Genomic DNA, 21,314 nt, shown 5'->3' with positions numbered 1-21,314 from the left:
CGCCTGGAGGGGTGGGATAGGGAGGGTGGGAGGGAGGGAGACGCAAGAGGGAAGAGATATGGGAACATATGTACATATATATATAACTGATTCATTTTGTTGTGAAGCTGAAACTAACACACCATTGTAAAGCAATTATACTCCAATAAAGATGTTAAAAAATTTTTGTTATTTTTATTTCAATAAATATGCAGTCAAAATTTGCTTTTTTTCCACTAAGTTAATCACACTTAAGACCCCAAATCAAGATTTTTCTCTACACACAGTCAGACATCACCTGTCAAAATTCCAGACAAGCCCGTAATTGTGCACATACACCCAGAACGAAGCATCTATATTTCTAATGCAATTTCAAGCCAGTGTATCGGGTTTAAGACCTTTATTATCTATGAGACAGGACAGCATGTAGATAGATGTCTGGATGGTCCAAGCTTTCAAAGAATGTCGGCATTTATTCTGTTGATATGCATCCCTGCACAGCCACCATCCAGGACTGTGCATGACACAGCTAAATACAATTCTGTTTTCCCAATCCCCTACCTCTTCCCCTTTGCCCCCGAAATCTCCCCTCGTCTCTTCTCTGCTCTCTCCTTCAACTGTTCATTTTGAAGATATACTTTTCACGAGGATTAATACAGGGTTTGCATTTACAATTTTCATTTACCAAACAGAAAAATATTTTACTAGAAGGGAATGGTATTAAGGAGAATGATTTTCCATGTGCCCCGAGGCCGGGCATAGGCAGGATTTGATTTGCTATGTTCGGCTGGAATCTGAATTGATACGCAGAGAGAAGAGGGGGTGTTTAATAAAATTTACATTTCATTTTCTCACTTGACATCAGTCTCCTGTCACACATGGAACTGATGGGGATGCTGCAAATAACTTTTTTCAGAATCTAGTTGGGACAGACTGGGAAATGAGAAGACAGAAGGGAGAGAGGGAGACAAGTACAGTCTGGCTTGTTTCCATCTTGTGGTTCCAGGACGGGAACAAATCCATGGTGTCTGGAGGACCTGAGAGCCGGCATCCTCCACCCTGGAAGGAGCGAGCGCCAGTGGGACACCCAGAGAGGCACCAAGACTGACGCCATCCAGATGCCCACAGGGTAATCTATGGGTCGATTGAGGGGTTTAAGCTTCTGGTGGACTGGAATTGATTCATGTCCACTGAAAAAGAGATCAGGAGACGTCCAAGAGACTGGAGCAAGGACAAGACAGAGGACTCGGCTCCCCTTTAGTTCAGGGACACCGTAGTGTCTCTATAGCTGCGTAACAAATTACCACAACTGAGTGACTTAAAACAGTACCCACCATGGAATATCACTCAGTCTTAAAGAAGAGGGAAATCCTGCTGTCTGCAACAACACCGATGGTCCTAAAGTATATTATCTAAGTGAAATAAGCCAACACAGATAGATGAATAATATATGGTCTTGCTTATATGTGGATCTAAAATAGTCATACTCAGAAGCAGAAAGTAGAATAGTGATTGCCAGAGGCTGTGGGCAATGGGGAGGTGATGGTCAAGAGGCACAAAGTTTCAGTTATGCAAGATAAGTTCTGAAGGTCTACCATCCAGCATTGTGCCAACTGCTAACAATACCGTATTACCGTCAGTGGTCCCTCGGTATCCATAGGGGATTTGTTTCAGGAGCCCCTGCAGATACCAAAATTCGCAGATGCTCAAGTCCCTTACATAAAATGGCATAGTACAATTGCATATGTACTTATTGATACAATCTTCTGAGAGGGTCGATCCTATGTTAAGTGTTAAAAGATATAGTGATAATAAAAAATGAGTCATCATTTTGAGACTGAAATGAGGGATGATATAGAGCAATCAATTCAAATCCCAGTAAATTCTAGGAAGTCCTACAAATGTGTTAAACAGATCTTCCATCTCAAAACAGACCAGATTTATGGGCAGAATCTATTCTTTTTTTGAATTGTTCCAAGCAAAGAAATTCCCAGTCTTTTGAGGCCTAAAGATAAAAATGGCTAGAAGAATACTTGTAAACACCCAAATCTATGTATTCAACCATTTAAACCTCATTTAACTTTATAAAAAAATGTTTTATCCCTTTTTAAAATATTAAGTTCTGGAAATGTGATTTGCCTCTCAAATATAACTGTAATTTGTCCCAGTAATATAGTATACGCTGAAATCAACAGTTCTACACTCATCAGAGTAATTCCTTCTGCTTATAGCTCTTTCAAAATTGACACAATACATTGTAAGTTCTGGAAACAAAATATGGAACAAATGCATGAATTTTAAATGACAGAATTAATTAAAATCCTTTACTGTTATTGACATGTACATGACATTTTATAGAAGCTTGGTTGATTAATATTTGCATGTAATTTACATTCAATTTTCCCATGCTCATTTTTGCATATAGTTTGCATACATTTCAATGTATAGTAATTTTATACTTTTGGAGTTAGACTGTTAGATGGAAGGGAGCCATTCAACTGAATAATCCTTGAAAGGGGACATCCCTGAGGTACTCAAGCCTCAGTACTCAGCAGCCTCTTTGGGCAATGAGACGGGCAAGTTTGCTTCAGGACACAACCTTGGTCAGATTGGCCCAGGCTCTCACTCTGAGAGACACACGAAGCTCTGTCAGAGTCTGGTACCTTCCCTGAACACACTCCCCAAAACTCAAGAGATGGTGGAAACTACCCTAGCTCCCATCATCCCTCTCAGCTTTAACATCCATAAATATTTACAAATAATTTTGAACTGTGTAGAATTTTAGTTTGTTCAGTATCTTGGAGGAAAGGAGTCCATCGCACATAGAAAATCAGAAATGGGAGGCAAGAAGAGGTCCTTTGAAATTACACAGCAATAAGACATTTTAAAATTACTTATTTGAATAAAGGGTAAGGCTTGTTACTGCTGGGAAACACTTACTGGGTTCCCTATGTTAATGGTCTGAGTAAGTTTAGGGTTGACCTACAGCGGGGCTTTATTTAATCAGCTCATCTCCAGACAAAAAGGAACCAAGAACTCTTCTCTTTGCTTCCAGAATTTACCCAATTCTCCCATTTTCTGAGAATGAAAAAAGGAACTGCCTTACTATGGGCTGGGGATTCTGGCTAGACTCTGAAATCCCATGACACATGCAAGAGCCCTGCAAGTTACTCTGGGTATTTCTGGCTGCCGTTCAGGCCCAAAGAGTCCATTCTGGGCCCAGGGATCCTAGGTTTTGCTAGGGTAAAATTAATAGGTCGATTATGGTTGCTCCCAGCCAGAGGCATAGGATCAAACTTGCCTTCCAAAAAGATCAGTGTTTAGCACATGGAGGGTGGATAAGAAGATAGTAGAGACTGGGAGAAGGGTAAAGAAGGTGTAGAAATAAGAGCTGGTAGCTGACTTTTGGGGAAGGGTTAGATAGAAGAAGAAGTTGTGGGTAACTTCTAGATTTCTAGTCTGAATGTGGTCATGCCATGCACTGTATGAGGGCAAGCCTGAGGAGAAGCAGGTTTTAGGCCCTGTTAACATTGTAGTGGCTGTGGGATAACCTAATGGAAGTTCTCAGTAGGCAGCTCGATAAACAATATAGAGCTCAGGAAAGACACCTGGGCTGGAATTGGAGGTGGTTAAAGGGAGAATGTACAGACAAACCCTTAGTGGGCAGTTTTCTACTCGTCAAAAGCCTGAACTTCTGAAATGTTTTTGTAGTGAAAGATCACAGCTCTCTGAGGACCCAGAGAATCCAACACAGTGTCACAGAGAAGACTGCCTACCTCCTTTCAGGGGCAGCTTTAAGATCTGAGATGTCTGCGAGACACCTAAAGAATGGACACAGGGGCTGAGAACTTCCCTGCCAGCTCATGGTAGAGTGAGACATACCTTCCTGCTGATGCCCTCAGATGATGACTTTCTGCCATTAATACCTCCTCCGGGGCTAATTCCAGGACATCATTGTTTAAATTCTGCCATGGAAGAGTGTGTTTCCTTCCTCTGCCCCAATTCAAACATAGGACAGCCCCTTCATCTTTCAGAGATTGGAAAATCCTGGTTTCGATTTAGGGAAAAGCTCAGAGCAAGTTCTTTCTAGATATTTTCTTCACCTTTGCGGTCTTGGCTTTACTCCCTTGGTGCATAAGACCTCCTGGATCCACAGCCAAGGACACAGGCTGCTTAAAGTATGTTAGTTTGGATGCAGATGGGCCCTCTGCAAATGTGTGAATTGGGTGGAACTGCCTTTCATATCCTTACTCAACTTATCAGCATAGCTAACCCTCTGCTCTGGTCTCCACCTGAAGCCCTAGCACACAGCCTAGAGAGGCTGTATATGATGTAATCTCTCCCATACACTGTCTTCTCCAAAAAGCAGTTAGTTCTCTAATAATTAAGTTAGCTGATAATCCACTTGGCCACTTGGTCACCTCTAGTCTCCCAATACAGTTTTTTTCCACTTGTAAATTTGGCTCAGTTATTAACAGAAAGAACTATTGAAAAATATAACTGTGGTCCATGGACAATTTCCTTACCCAAACTTGCTATTTTTATATTTTGTCCTTAACTAAAATCTCAGCAAAGCCCAAAAAATCTCAATTTCCATGGATCAGTACTCATGAGGTGCAAGCTTGGTATGTTTGCTCAACTGTGGGCTCCTAATAATGATTGAATTCAAGCCATGAAATAAAATCATCTTGTGAAAAACCAGGTGGTTGCCTGGTGGTTGGAAGGTAAGGCTGACAGACCAGGGAGCGGGGTCTTCTCCTGTCCTTCAAATATTCCCATAGGAAAAAGAAATGTTTTGCTTGAACACTGCAGAAATAGCTGTAGCAGACCAGACTTTTTCATGATCCCTTCAATAAGAGAAGCCCAAAGCTTTGTGGGTGATCATCCTAGAGGAAGCTTAATACCACCCCCTACTGGTATAAATCAGCATTACACCGTTATTAAAATTGGGAAATCAGAAAGATAACCAGCTTAAGCTAAAAACAAGTAAAAAATTATCTAGTATTTGGGAACCTATTATTTGCCTGACATTGGACTAGGATTCGTGATAAATACAAAAGATGTATCAGATACCATTTCAATGTACATTCATTTATATGACTGTCTTCCGTTTTAAAGTTGAAGACAGAGAATTCAGAATCCATATTCTCCCTTCTTAGTGTCCAGACTGCTCAGGCCTCATCTCCCCTACTCACCATGATCCAGATATATTTTGAACATCACGACTTTCAAATGCCCTCACTACTCCTTGATCACAGCTGCCCCTGAACGGCCTCCGGACACACTGAATGGAGGCAGAATGCCTCGGCGGCACTGCAGGAGGCTGGCTTCTCCTGGGGCAGCCTCAGGCTGACATGCTCCTTGCCCAGGCGACTCCGGCCCTGCAATCGCTGCGTCTCTCGTCTGAGGTTTGGGCAGGGCAGCAGCAGCTGATCTTGGCCCGACAGCTGGTATCGGAGCACCTGCTCCTGGGACTCCTTCCAGCTCCCAGTCTCCTGCAGGTACAGCTGCTGAGCAGGAGAACCCAAAGCACACGTGTTCCCATGTGATGCGACACTGGCAGTACCGGGAGCAGGCACAGCGGCCTCAGCCTCTTCTCGGCTGCCACCTTCCTCTTGGACTGCACGGCGGCTCACCTTCCTTCTGGACACACCATTCCGTGCCTGATGGGGGAGCTGGTTCAGCTTGCCCAGCATGACCTTCATCCTCAAATCTGTGAGAGAAAAGAAGGAGGAGAAATAGACTTGGTCCTCAAACAGCTGATTGCACATTTGGCACATTTAGCATTCCTGAAAAGGTATCTCCAGCTAATTAAAGATTGAGTTATATCACCTTATCGATTTCCAAATATCTTTGGGAATACATACTTTTTCAGAAAAAAAAAAGAAAAACACGATATCCTAAGCCCAACTGATAATTAATATTAACTAACACAAAGTTGATAATATAGCTTCCCAGAAAAAAACTTTTATGATGTTAATAAGTCAATCAGGATTTTTCATTGTAAGCATGGCAGCTTAAATATGAAAATTAGGCCAGAGTCAGACCTTACCAAGTGGGTTAACTCACACCTGTATTTAGAAATGTGAGCTCTAAAAACAAGTCTTATTAATACTTTTGGCTTTTAAGCCAAATTCATCATTTAAATATTTTTGATTTTACAAAAACATAAATATAAACATATGCAGAGATAAATATATAAAAAACACATATCCATATGAGTGTGTATATATAATTTTTTTAATAGTGATCTTGGGGTCTTATTTATTTATTTTTATTTTATTTATTTTTGGCTGTGTTGGGTCTTCGTTTCTGTGCGAGGGCTTTCTCTAGTTGTGGCAAGCGGGGGCCACTCTTCATCGCGGTGCGCGGGCCTCTCACTATCGCGGCCTCTCTTGTTGCGGAGCACAGGCTCCAGACACGCAGGCTCAGTAGTTGTGGCTCACGGGCCTAATTGCTCCACAGCATGTGGGATCTTCCCGGACCGGGGCACGAACCCGTGTCCCCTGCATCGGCAGGTGGACTCTCAACCACTGCGCCACCAGGGAAGCCCAAATTATTGTTTTTAAACAAATTAAAGGAAATTCAAAATTATTCTATGTTAATGATGCTCATCCTTATACATTCCAGTATGTGTTCTTTGAAGAGAGAGAGTATAATAATCATTTAAAGTAACACTTATATAGCAATTATAGCAATTATCACATGCTGGCCACCAATTTATATATATATATAAATATATATACATACACATATATATATATACATATATATAATTTAATCCTTACCAGCACTCTGTGAAGTAAGTGCTATCATTATCTCCCTCTTAGAAGGGAAGCCATTGAGATACAGAGAGATTAAGTAACTTCTTAAGACAACATATAAAGGAATGGCAGATCTTACTTACATTACAGAGGTCAAGACTTGTGGCTCCAGAGTCTGTACTGTGAGAACCACACAATATACTGTGTAAAGTTAAGATGGCAGTGGGGAGTTAAGAAGAAAGTCTGGCTGGATACATGCATGAGAGTGGGGCATGACATTTCCCATCCCTGCTTATCTCATATCTCACCACCAAATGCATAATGTGAACTGTTGGGAACCAGCTGCAAGTTGACACGGTCCTTGCAGCTTAAAGCATGGCAAAGTCCTGTTTAATTCTTGACAGGACCCGAAAGAGTTATTAGAGAAGATGTGAGTCTTAGCCCGTGAGGTTGCTTGTGATTTCTCTAACAATAGTTTGCACTCGGAATGCTTCAGTAGTCACAGTCTGCTCTCACGCATGTTTATATCCTGGTTCGCAGAATGTTTTGTACTATAACTTCAACATTAAGGAAATACTATCTGATGATTCGGTTTGGTCATTTTAACAAAAGCATGTACTGTCTACTGCAATATATAAAAACAAGTTTGACGGGAAATAAAGTGAGTGTGTGCTTGTACACCACCCTCCTGACCCCGTCTCTCCTTAATCCCCTCCCCTGCTCTCAGGACCTGTTCCTCAATCTAACAGCGACTGACAGTGAACTTTTTGTACATGTATAGTTTTAAATACAAAGTAGATGTTAATTTATGAACCTGTGTATTATTATCCTCTCTTAGTTTACTGAGACCCATCTTGGCTTGTGTTCGGAGACAGTCATCATGTCTATATCATGGTGTAAGAGACAGTATTGAGGCAAAGGGTAACAATTTCCCACCTCAATCTAATCCAACAATGAATGGGAGCTGAGGTGAGGAAGAAAGAAGGTAATAGCAACATAATATAAATCTGAGTACTCTCTCTATATATAAAATATATATAACACACTGTTAATTTGGAGCAGTAAAACAAGATAAGTAATCATGTTGTTTATATAGTTTTGATGATGTGTCAGTTAATATTCTACGAAGCCCACATTATCCACATCTTCTCTCTCTTCTTCCACAGTCATTTTGCCTAGCATGTATCTGCCATGGTCCTCTAACTATGGGATAATTCTCTTGCTTAGAGCTTTCAGGTTATCCTAGTCTCACTTATGGGATCTTCAAATCCTTCCAGAACTGTTCCTTGACAGCTTAAACTACATTGATTTGTGCCTCAATACTTGTTGGCTGGAGTTCCTCATTTGACTTGGGCAACTCTTTATGTTACTGGACACCTTTCCTTGTATGATAGTCTCACCTTCCTCTTAGGACTTTTGAGTTCCTTCAGGGAAGGAACTTTTTTTGCCATTAACCTTGTCCCTCTGTTAAGCCCAATCCTACGCCAAGTATTGAGCTTGGTGTCATCTCTATAATTACCGCTCCCACCAGGAGAAAAAGATATAGTTTATCAAGATCAGCAAATAACCAAACAACAAGAATACTCAATTGTCAGATAGAAGCAAAGTTTAAGAAGGAAAAAGGGCTTTGCACTTTTATCCCTTGGTACAACCAATACCATCTTATGTAAGGGGAATCAAACACTGCAAGTCACCTATTTTCAATCCATTGAAGGTATTGTTATCCTGTTTTTCAGAGACCGTCTTTGGAAATCTATTCTCCCTTGTTCTTCAGGTCTGCGTCTATTCATAAAAGACTAACACAAGTGTAGCTTTCCTCTGCAGGCCCAAAACCATTTAAAAATCTCCCATGAATTATTTACATGGCAGCTCCAATCAGCAACATAGCTGACAGACTCCCCAGCTGAAATGAGAGTGCACTGAGTAAAGGTGCAGAGGGGGGCTGGCCACTTCCCACTGTGAGGTTATAGACAGAACTAAGTCAGCACACATTATATGTCAGCACCGACATCAGAAGGAATCCGATCCTTTGATCTTGGACCTCCACAGGAAGCTTAGATCTCAGACAAATGAGATAAAAAAAATGAATTTATAGCAGATATGTGTCCTAAGGCATTCAGCTGAATATTTGGGTTTTAGGGAAGGAAGAATAGTGAGGATCAAATCGTATGAAACGGCATGCCTCCTTTCCACCTCCACCTCATTGGTGAGTCCCCATTAAAATGGAAAGATAGCATTTCACATTGCTCCTCCACGTTATCTCAGAGTCCCGTTTGTGGGTTTGATCAAGTTTCAGGAAGAATGGGGTAAAATATGGGAACACAGATCCTTTCTCTATGAAAAGGAAGACTCCATGGTTTTGGGTCCATCCAGGTTCATCCACAGTCAGTGAAACTTTTCCAGGTAACCTTGATCTCTTTTGGCTTCCAGAACTTTCTTGGGCAAGAAATATGCTGAGCTACGATTTTAAAAATTTGTGTGGGTAGTAGTCATTGGCTTCTTTTTATTTTTTTTTCCTGCTTTTTTGTTTCATTCACTAGTTTGTTGTATTTTTTAGATTCCACATATAAGTGATATCACAGTATTGGTGATATCAAAGACAGTATTTGCCTTTCTCTGACTTATTTCACTTATTGGTTTCTTTTGCAATGGGATAATTAACAATGAATCTCCCCTCTCCCCACCCCACTCCCACCCTTTATATTTTCATAGCATAGTCTCCATGTGCTGCATTTAGTGTTGGATGACCTGGATTCAGTACAAAAGACCCAGTATAATGACCTCTGTTTTGAAGCCTAAATAGGATCTAAAGCAGCAAGATGGATGGCTGATCAGCCAGCATAAAGAATGGGCTCCACTTTGGTTTCTCATTTGTCAATAAGGGCACAGTCCTGCCCACTTACTGAAGAAGACATATACATAATTAATAAATAACATTAAATTATTCATTATTAATTGGTAAGTATTAATATTAATGGATAAATATTATAAATACTATCACCAATGTCCTTTCTAGATTATTTGTTCCTTTAAATGAAAAATTATTATTTATTTTTAATAAGCAATGCATGGCAAATCAGGAAGTATGAAAATTTTTAGAAGATAAAGAAAAAAATGCCTTTAATCCCACATATCATAAGTAATCTCCACTTTATTATGTTTGTAATACTCTAGCAATGGCTATGTTTTAGTAAACGTAATTTAACTCATTAATCTATCTACAGTTTACTTTGGTGTATTTTTTGAAGTGTGAATCTAGATTAATAAATGTTCTAAATAGTCAAATTTATAGCCCCATTTATAGACTAATGCTTGTGTTTTCCTTTATTTTTATTATCTCCATCACATGTTACATTTCTATATCTAGTATCTATATCTATACCTAATTGAGATTATTTCTCATAATGTGCTCATATATTCTTGTGTCAGTATCACATTGTCTGAAGAAGAGTGACATAAATATTATCTCTCTGGTTGAGCTATCTTTTCCCACTGCCAAATAAAACAATTTCCTGTAAAAAATTAGTTTTCTAGTATTGATCTATAGTTTCTGAAGAATCTTAGAATCATCTTATACTGTTCTACTCCTGTATAAAATAACTGGAACTGTGTTAAACCAAAGTTAATATAGAAATAACTGAGGTCTTTGCAATATTAGTCAACCTAATTAGAAACATGTTGTAATTCCCTATGTATTCAAGTCTTCTCTTTAAACTATTTAATAAAATATAGTTTATTTTTTATATAAGTCCCATATATCTCTTGTTTAGATTTTTTTCTCCAAGGCAGCATATTCTTTGTCACTAACGTGTATTTCTTTGTCTTTCCTAACTGTATACCATGGGCTTATACAATATGATTTTTGCATAGACTGACATTATATTTGAGTAAGTTACTCAAGTTATTTATAAATTATAGCAGTTAGTGGTTGACTGTTTAAGTTACCATTAAATAATCATCTGAAAATCATCATATATCTTCTCCAAAATTGTCCTCTAAATTTTGTTTTATATCTGACTTTGTTTCTTCCTATCCCAAAATATATGTTATAAAATTATGGTAAGAATGAGCTCTGTGTTTTATCCTCATTTAAGTAGGAATTCTTCTAATATTCCGTTGTTAAAGGTAATATTGGATCTCGGTTGCAAATAGCATTGGAACGCTCCATCTTATTTACCAGGCATCTTATTTATTCCTGGTTATTTTATTTTAAAGTTTCCTTAAGGAGTAAGTGATAGATTTTATTTATGTCTTTAAATTAGGAGATGTTCATATCTCTTTATTATATGGAATGGACATGCTATTTATTAATAACTTCCAAATATAGTTTTACTTCCTTGGGAACTTGGGACAATTTCTTGTTCTAAACTGTTTTGCTCTTCACTGTTTCCAGGCATCTTGAGGCCAGCCCTCTCCTCTCCTCTCCCTGTCATTCCTATAGATTTGTACTTACAAAAAGGTAAATTGACAGTCTTTTTTATTTTACATTCACAACACATAGCATATACAGTCAGTAGAATTCAAACGTGGTAGAGATAAGAAATCCACAAAGTTAATGTTTATGGTCACACTTGCATGGTATGGAGCCCCTTTTCACACGTCAGTCTTTCATTCCCAATATTCGGGGCATGTATTTCACATACACACACACAATAGTGACCAGTAGCCAGGCACAGATCAGGGTGCGATTTGGAGAAGGTAGCACTGAGATCTCCAGCAGTAGCTGTCCTGCAAAGACAAAGGCAGTCCCCAGGAAACTGGGAGAGGAAACTCAGGTGGCCAGCAGACAGCATCGCCTGGAAGGAAGTTGTCGCTTTTTGCCCACTGTTAGGACCCAAAAGATGTGTGGCCATTGCCCTGTTGTTAATCTTATGAACCAGGATAAAATTTCTCCATCTCTTTTAGATGAGATGAGTAGCCGTTCTTTTTTTGTCAGCAGTTGTAGGAACTGCTGGAATCTAGGGGTCTCTGGAAAGGGGAGAGGGAAAGGAGAAAGGCTCATTTCATCTCTACCTTCATCATTTACTCAACAATGGTGATCAATGGTCTCATGTCCTAACACCCTCTGGTAAATGTGCTGCTGGGATTAGAAGAGATACAGAACTTAAACAGAAGAATCTGGACAAGATAAAAACAAATAATTATATTACATATAAAAGGTGTTAAATGAATAAAAGGGAGGTGTCGCAAAAGTGGACAGAAGGCGACTATTCCTTCTAGATAAAAGATTTTGAAAAAAAGAGAAAAAGTATTTGATCTGGGATTGGAAAGAATGGAAACTTTAGATCTGTGGGTACATTATAGAAGGGTATCTTGAAACCGAGAGTCTTATTCTCTGTGTACAGGGAATACTGTCCTGGTGGGAAAAGAGAAAGAGTGAAGGAAGAACATCTATAAGGAGTGTATTAACTGAGGCTGAACTGAAGATATATCTGGGAAGTGGAGTGGGTGGGAGATGAAAACCAAGACACAACAGAGGTGGAATTGATAAAACCTAGCAAACAAGGGAGCAGGGTGGTAACGGGAGACTAGCAGTTAAAGGTAACTCTGAGGTGTCTAGCCTGGGAGATTTGGGGGATATTAACCAAATAAGGGGAATAAGGGAACAGGTGAGAAGGAATGGTACAAAACTGAGCTTCAGCAGAGCAAAGCAGGGCTGCTTCCCTGCTCTTCTGTGAACCTGAGTTTGTGCAAAGTACACAATTAAGCCCTTAGCAATTGGGATTTGAAACCGTGTGATATGATTTGGGAGCTAGAAGCATTAAACATGTAGCTTAGGATAATGGCATTCTTTCTCTCCTTTGGCATTCTCTCCCCTCTTCAAATTCTTCAAATACATATTGTTTGTTGTGATTGCTTAACTGTTTATTGCCTGGAATTGTTCTTTCATTTTCCCCCAAATATTATTCTTGTGTCCCAATCATATTAGAAATTCATAAAGGATAGGAAGCCAAATATCATCTCTTTGTAACTATACAGAAAGGACCTTATAAGGTACAAAAAAACTCAGGAAATAAATAAATACTTATTTAATATGTATTGGAAGGTAAAATTTAAGTTCATTCATTGTAATTCCAGCAATCTCTCACCTAAATGTTACAAAGACGAGTAATTGCTTCTGCCAGGATTTCTCAACCTTGGAATTACTGACATCTTGAGCCAGATCATCTTTGTGGTGGGGGTGATCTCTTTTCACTAGATGCTAGGAGCATCCCCCTCCCCCAAACTGTGACAACAAAAATGTCTCCAGACAATGCAAGGATCTGCTGGAGGTAGGATGACCAAATGTCCCAATTCGTCTGAGACTGAGGGAGCTACTGAGACACAAGGCTTTCATTTTTAAAACTATGAAAGTTCTAGGAAAGCCAGGATGACTTGGTCACCCTACTTGGGAGACAAAATTGCCCCTAGTTAAGAACCATTGGCCTGTGGGAACAGAGAGCCATCTTTATGTGACAAATTCCAAAAACCATTAAGTGCTACTATGGAGGTATGATTTCAGTATTTTTGGAACCCCAAAGAGGAAAATATTCATTTTCATTGAGGTGGGGAGGATTAGAGAAGATTTTATGAAAAAAAAGGGCATAGCAGCTGGTGTTGAAAAGCTTGAGGAGGTTTTAACAGGTGAGTGTGAGGACGGGGCAAGAAGATGAAACCCAGAGCAGGAGGAGGAAGACACAGTGGAGTCAGGTCTTGGAGGGCGTTGAGTCCTAAGTAACGAGAAAGACCAACAATAAGTAACACATACACAGCACATACAATACGCCAGGAATCTTTCCGCACTCTAGAGTGACATTAACTCAATCAGCATCACAACATCTGAGTGTGGGCAGTATTCTTAGGACAATCTTCCTGATGAGGAAACCAAAAGGCACAGAGAGGACTGTGGACCTGCTGGAGGCCACGAAGTAAGTCAACAAGGGAATCAGGATTAAACCCAGTCTTGCTGACACCCGAGTTTCACGCTCTTAACTGTCACATTCTCCTGCCTGTCTAACTGAGGCTGGTAATTCATTAAATCTTCTGAGTAGCAAAGTCACAAAAGCAGATGTGAATGTTAAAAGCTAGCTCAGATGCTCCCTATGTCAAAAACCCTGGTAAACGTAAAACACAAGGGATGCATGCTTTACTCCCTTCCCCGCTGCGTACATACAATTTTTGCTAAAAGCCGTAATGTGAATTTACAGTCTGAATCTACTGGACAGTCGAAATGCTTGATTCCACCAGCTAAATATGTGATGGTGATGCTGTGTGTTTGCAGAGTGCTTATGAGAGAGACGGCCAATCGCTTGATCAGCAAATGCCACAAGTTTAAAAACACAGAAGGAAAAGGAAACTAGAGTACCATGGTAATAATAAAATAAAACCTAATTTATTTAAAGCTAACAGTAATTAGATGTTTTGTAGCTGGTAATAATCTCCAAAGAAAAGCAAGAGATGCCTCGTTACTTCCCTTGGAAACAATGTTCTTAAGATTCGGACAAAACTTAGAAGATAAGAAAACAAATCCGCTCTGATCCCCAGGGGAGGATTTGGATCACACATCTTTCTATTTTTAACTTGGATGTCCTAATAAAATGGCCTCTTTCATTCTTCCATCTCTTCAATCTAAACTCTTCCACAGGAGCCCTGTCCCTTGTTTCATTCCTGATAATTTATTAATAAGCTCCCACATAAAAAATGTCCCTTAATAAAACATCCAGGCATTGTGGACTGTGCAATGTAGTTAATTTAAGCCGGGAAACTGAGATTCATGTAAATGGCCATATTAGATTAGGGGAAAGATTAGCATCACTCCTGCTGTTCGCTGGAAAATGCAGTTGAATATGCCCTTCTTCACAGAGCTGGGTTCAGAGGACCATTTTCAAACACCTGTCCTGAATTTGCATGCCATAATATGGACAAGAAGCTTCTGGAAACCGAAGTCAAAGTGGTCTTAGATGGAATCTAGAAAGATTTCCTGCCCCCTTCTCTCTATCTTCATCCTTCACACCCCCACCCACTCACATTCCCTACTACTTTTTGAGGCAGGTCCAGGAGGTGAATGGAGTATGGATGGCTAATTTGATGGGAAACTTAAAAAAAAAACAAACAAAACAAAACCCCCTCATTTACTCTGTGGGAAAAAATCCAAACAGGCAAACAAACTGATACACAGATACACACAGTCACCAGAGTTCTTTAAACTCATTAGAGGCAGAACAACTTCGGACTGCTATGGTTTGGTGAAACATCCACTCAGAACTGGTAAGACTTGGATTCCTTTTCGAGCAGAAAATATCATGATAATTGGCTATCATTTAGGGGAAAAAAAGGAAGATTCTCCTGTTTAGAGCATATGTTTCAAAATATTTCAGATCCATGGAAGTTTCATGTTTTTCATACACCATACTCGTACTTGGCAAATCCATCTTGTGTTCTGCCCATTGTCTTTGTAATTTCTGTGTCCTTAGAAGGACAAAACATTGGTCTGCAATAAATGCTTATCTTTTCTCTGCTTGGCAGCATCTCTAATGACAATTTAACAATATAACAAGCAAAATCATCTGGCATCATGCACAACAGAGGCAAATAATGCCTTTTGCAAAAAGTACAACGAAACACCAAAGCAGAGCTTAACAAAGCTGACTTGTTTCTTGAGGGTTCTGCTTTCAATCTATTTTGCATAGTTAGTATTTGGCAACTCCATTCTCTTCTTTCCCAGATTCAATTATGTTGCCAAACTGGCAGCTTTGCACTAGCTAAGGGAAAGATTATATGCCTATACTCTGGTTTTTCTTTCCTCTATATAACGAATTCAAATGTTAAACCCATAACCTTCTAGTAAGAAAAAATATATATAAATATCAACTCGGATAACTGGTTAGTAGCTGAGTGAATCAGCTGGACTTGCGTGTTCTTATGCTGGGGTATAATTTCCTTGAGAAGAAGTAACAAAGGCTAAAGAAGGGGCTATAAACTAAACTGATTCAGAAACTGGCAGCCAGCGGGAGGCTACAGTTCACACACAATGGGTTTGTTTCTCTTGTGGGAATCATCCCACTGTCCAAGCTTACCTTCTGCCATCATGGTGCCTTCTTTTTCAGTCTCTACTTGTGATTCTTGGCGTTTGGGTGAGACGTGGCTATGATTCTTTTGATCATTAGTCTGGGATTCAGAAATCTCTTCACTTTTTATTTCTGTATTAATGAAAAAATACATTGGCTTTTTTTAGAATAAAGTGACATTTTTCTTATAAATGGGCCCTAAGTGTTAGGATATTTCCCTTCTCCGCTCCCCCAAAATTATTGTGATATACATGCAGTAGAATGCATTTAATAGTCTCAGAGCTTAAGGAATAATGAAATAAAATCCCATATACTGACCACAACATTGAGGTATAAAACTACCATCCAATATAGTTGCCACCACATGTGGTTACTGAACATGTGAAAAGTGACTAGTTCAAAAAGAGATGTCCTGTAAGTGTAAAATACACACCTGATTTTTCAAAAATGTAAGATATCTAATATTTTTATATCCATTACATGTTGAAGTATTATCTTGATATTTAAAGTTAAATGGCTGCTACAAAATGACACTATGTGTCTCACTTTGGTGGTTCGTGTTATCTTTCTGTTGACCAGAGCTGCAATGTTACTAATACTTTTTAAAAACATTTTATTTTGAAATAATTATAGAGTCACAGAAAGTGTCAAACGAAGTGTACAGGGATGACCCATGCACCTTCACCCAGCCTTCTCTCTACTTCCAACAACTTGTATAACTGCAGTATGACATCAAAACTAGGAAATTGGCGTTGGTGCAATCCACAGAGCTCACACAGCTGTGTGCTTTTGATTGAAGACTTTATATCTTCAGTCTGCTCTTGACTAGAGTGATGCCTTCTCTCCTATTCATTTATTCATTAAATATATTAATAAAAATACATTTATATTCTTCATGCCAGGCATTGTTCTAGACACTGGAAAGCCAATGGTAAGTATGAAAGACCAGGTCTGCCCTTATAGAGCTTTTATTCTAGTTTGGATGGCAGAAGAAAAAAAAATAAATTGTAATATGATGTCAGATAATGCCATGCCAAGACATATGATGATTTTCTCAAGGAAAGGCACTTTTGTGATTGAGTTTTGAGCTGAACTAGTTGATTTTTTTCACAGGACACCATTTTTACGTTGAAAGAACTTGAAAGAATGATTGAAAGACAAATTATGGTTATTCATACTTTGGTATTTGGGAGATTTTTTTTTTAAGTAAATGAAGTGAGCCTGTAACTTCAAAGAAACGATTGACAGTATTTGTTGCCAGTGATATAAGTCAAGCTCACATGGGAAATTTTAGAACTTAGAAAAATTTTATCAACTACTATAAGCTTCACAGATTTCTAATTCTGTTGATATTAACGTGATTTTTTAAAAAAATTATAGAAGGAAATATATCAGCATTTTGTAGACCTGCATAACTCAGTGAAACAACATTTCCTAAATGGCCAAAGCATAATGTTTCAAAATCACGCATGCGCAAAATCTCTATTCAAAGTACAAGGTAGACTGGTGCATTTTCATGTAACAGAATACAAAAAGTACATTGAGATGTACCTTTAAGTAACTTCCTTTTGTCCAGTTTGGGTGCAGTCTACAATATCTGTAAAGGTTATTAATATTCTTCCTTTTTCTACTATGTATCTGAGTGAGGCTAGATTTTCTTCATATACTTCAGCCAAAACAATACACTGCAACAGACTGAATGCAGAAGCTGCTAAGAGAGTCCAGCTGACTTTTTTCAGGCAGACATTAAAGAGGTTTATAAAAAATGTCATTCTTTTCACTATATATTTTTAAAACATAGCTTTTAAATTAAAAATATGTTATATTAACATATAATGCATGTCTTATTTGTATTTTAAAATAAATTAATAAATAAGCTTTACATGTTCTCTCTTAACTTCTAATTTGGAAATACTGATAGATAGAACACACAGTGACAAAAGCTCTTTGGGGATTTTGATAATTACTGAAAGTGTGATGAGGTCCCGAGATCAAAATTTTGTAAAGTGCTGCTCTAGTCTGTACAACTGGATCAGAGAATCACTTTCTAGGAGGAAGATGGGGAACAATATCCTCTCTGAGTCTAAAGTAATAAATGCTAATTACAGCAATATGAAAAATACAGAAAGATATAAAGAGGGAACTAGAAATTACTCATATACAACTGATTACTATGTATTTTTTCATGAAGTTCCTCCTAATCTCTTTAGATTTTTTAAAAGAAAGTTAGAAGTCTGTGTCCAGTCAAGAAAATATGGAAATTAAATACAGGGAAATGTGTCCAAAGATATTGAAAGGTTGAAAAAGCAAAAAGAGGACACTGAGCTAACTGATAATTTTAGTAACTATAGGAAGAAGCTTCCTCTAGAGTTGGGTGAACAAAAGAGAAGAGATGGGGTGAGCGAGCTTAGAGGACAGTCCCTCCATGGCTGGGAGGTTTAGCTATAAAATGGAGGATGAGAATTAAATCACCTACTTCACGAACCATGAGATTAAAAATTATGAAAGGTCTTTACTTTCAAACCAGAAAGCACTACTCACATACACACACACACACACACACACACACACACACACAGATTTTTAGATTTTAAAACAAAGACCAAAACCCGTGATTCAACAAATCACAGGCAACAAACCAGGATGAGATCCCATTCTTCTTGAGAAAGACAAGGGATCCTTGAGTTTTCTTTAAGTCTGTGAAGCCTGATGATGCCAGGGAGGGAGGGAGAGACCAGGCTGAAGCTTGGTTCAAACTAAAGAGCATCTAGTGGAGCTTCCATCCCTCAGCATCTCTCAGAAATCCAAGCATAGTGAGCTGTCTAGTGGTGGCACCAGGCTACCTCCTCTTTCCTTTCTTAATTTTTCACTTTCTCTCTTTGCCTCTCCTCATTTCACCTCTTTTATTCTCACTCTTCCTTATCACTTTGGTTTCCTAGTATCTCCTAATGTCAAAGTGTTTCATCCATGTCTCCACCCACTGCCCCCCCCAAAAAAAAAGAAAGAAAGAAAAAGATCAGCTTCTGGGAAAATGCCTAAAAACACAATTTCTATGCTCCTAGCGAAAAAAAAAACAACAAAAAAACCACACCAAGCACTCTCTTCCTTCTTCTGAAAAAGCAGAGGACATTCCCCCTTTATTGAACTCTCCTTTTGGAGGGTCACATGGGCTGTAGGGCAGTGTTTCAAAGAGTCAGATATGGAGAGAACCAAACTTTGATCCTGGTGGTGAGACCTTGGGCAAGTCACTTAGCCTTTCTGGGCTTCATGCTCCACCCCTGAAACACAGATGTAGTACTTAGTACCTACTTCACAGAGTTGTTGTGAGAATTGAATGAATTCACATCTCTAAAGTACTTAGAATCCTATCCATAGTGAGTATTCAAAAAATAAGAGCTGATATTATTATCGCTATGATTATTATTTAGAGTTAGACAATCCTTGTCTCTGCTGTATGAGTTGAGTAATTTGGCTTCATGTAGTTTGATATGTTACAGAGGCTCATAAAAATGTCTCTTTGGGGGAAGAAAAAGAATAGTTAATATATTGTAAATGATGGCATTCCCTTCAGATATTTTTACTAAAAAAAAAATTACATACTTCTGCTTTTGCTTTTCTTAAACCAACAGCATACGAGGCAGCACAGAGCCAGCCACGAGACCCCTGAGCACAGGGAAGCAGCCAGTATGATCGTGGGCCTCTCGGATGGAGTTGCAGGTAAGACAGCAAACAGCCTGGAGCGAGCTGTAAAATTGACCCCTGTTAAAAAAAACACACAAATATAACAAAATAATAAAAATAGCATATTAATAACATGCTAATATAAAATATTGTGGAAAAGATATGGTTACAATAGTACCTGGCACATAGTTGATTCAATAAATATTTATTGAATTAGATGATTCAATACATGAGTCAATAATAAATCCAAGACTCATATTTCTAAAGAATTTCAAGATTCCAACAATAATATATGATTGTTCTTTCCACTTCTGTCCATTATGATGGGGAATTCTTCCAATGCTGTCCTATTTTCAGACCTTTTTTCTCCACCAGTGCAAAGCTGTAGCTTCACTCTCATGTTCCACTAATTAGAACAGAAGCACTCTGTACTCCAGATTGCGTGAAACTACTTGCTATGACATAAGTATCTCATTTCAAATACAACATGTAACACATCAAAACAAGGGCACAGGGACTCCTACTATGGAACCAAGAGAATTTCTAAGGTCCACAAGAATTTTGTTATCTGGAAAACTAGGGGTAGAGCAGGGATAGATGGATAGAGCCACCGTGGCTATGGATGAAGGGGCAGAATGGCCGTTCCCTTCAGGGAGGACATCTTTCTAAGAACTCGTCTCAAACTCCTCCCTGTTTTGTAGACTGAAAAATTTGGTTCTCACTCCATTAGTGTTTTTGAAGCAAGGTAGAAAGGAATCTAAAAAAGCAACAAAACAAAGCAAACAAACAAACAAACCCTGTCTATACACACAAAAACCTGTACACACATGTTTGTAGCACCTCAATAACCACCCAAACCTGGAAACAATCCAAATGTTCTTCAACAGATGAATGAATAAACCAACTGTATTTTTTTTAGGCAATGGAGTATGACTCAGCCAAAGAGAGAAAGAGAAAAAGAAAAAGGAGTGGGGAAGAGGATGAGGAAGAGAGGGAAGGAGGATGGAGGGAGGGAGGGAGGGAGGAAACTATTAATAACCTGTAACTACTGAAATGAACATCCAAAGCATTATGCTGAGTGAGGAAAGCCCATCTCTAAGGGGTATATATGATATGGTTCCATTCATATGACGTTTTAGAAAAGACAAAATTATAGAGATGGAGAACAGGTCAGTGGTTGCAGGGATTAGTGGGAGGACGTGAGGACAGAGGAACAGCATAAGGGAGACTTCTGGGAAATGTTCTGCATCCTGATTGTGGTGGTGATTGCATGAATCTCTATATATCTTTGAATTTATAAAATGACCCCCTAAAAACATCATTTTTACTGTATGTTATTTCAAAAAATAAAAATTTAAAAACTTTGCCTATAATTTTGGGAATGATAGATATTTTCATCATCTTAACTGTGGGGATGGTTTCATGGAAGTACAGATTCATCAAAGTTTATCTAACTATGCTTTAAATATGTATAGCTTATCATATGTCAATTATATCTCAAGACAAAAATTTAAAAGTCAAAAAAAAAAACACTTGCCTGTGATCATAAGTTAGCTATAACCAGCATTTTTGAGTAGGTCGTTCAAAACAAACAAACCCCAAATCTCTGCTTTCATCTGAATAATTCAGGCAAAAGCAGAGTTTGTATTTTCTCTACTCAAGGAAACACCATGTTTTCTTTGCTGTGCTTTCCTTGGGCTGAACCTGACAATTTGATTGGAAGTCACAGTTAGAGCTCCAGTCTCTTGACTCCTGGCTGACTCGGTCCCAAAGCTACTATAACAAAATTATCTAGAAATGCTTCTCCTGTGGGTACATCTTATCCTTGAGCCATATTTGGCTT

At 38.7% G+C, this 21,314-nt stretch overlaps 1 protein-coding gene across 19 annotated transcripts in view; it reads right to left on the bottom strand.

Moving 5' to 3' along the window:
- Nucleotides 1–21,314, bottom strand: part of PKHD1 (PKHD1 ciliary IPT domain containing fibrocystin/polyductin) — a 623,301-nt gene that overhangs the window by 185,489 nt on the left and 416,498 nt on the right. For 18 of the 19 annotated variants that reach the window (XM_029242351.1, XM_029242350.1, XM_029242348.1 and 15 more), the window contains 3 exons: nucleotides 19,391–19,549; nucleotides 15,800–15,922; nucleotides 5,175–5,692 (listed from right to left, as the gene is read on the bottom strand). In XM_029242351.1, coding sequence (XP_029098184.1) covers nucleotides 5,232–5,692; nucleotides 15,800–15,922; nucleotides 19,391–19,549 — 743 coding nt within the window. In that variant the 3' untranslated portion in view covers nucleotides 5,175–5,231. Of the gene's footprint in view, nucleotides 1–364; nucleotides 5,693–15,799; nucleotides 15,923–19,390; nucleotides 19,550–21,314 lie in introns of those variants that run through there. The other variant, XM_029242354.1, reaches the window with a different exon arrangement.

This window comes from Monodon monoceros, unplaced genomic scaffold (assembly GCF_005190385.1).
Source record: "Monodon monoceros isolate NGI ecotype Baffin Bay Population unplaced genomic scaffold, NGI_Narwhal_1 Super_Scaffold_3, whole genome shotgun sequence".
In the NCBI taxonomy this organism is placed as follows: Eukaryota; Metazoa; Chordata; class Mammalia; order Artiodactyla; family Monodontidae; genus Monodon; species Monodon monoceros.
Note: the sequence above shows the minus strand (reverse complement) of the source record. Positions and strands in the feature narration are given on the sequence as shown.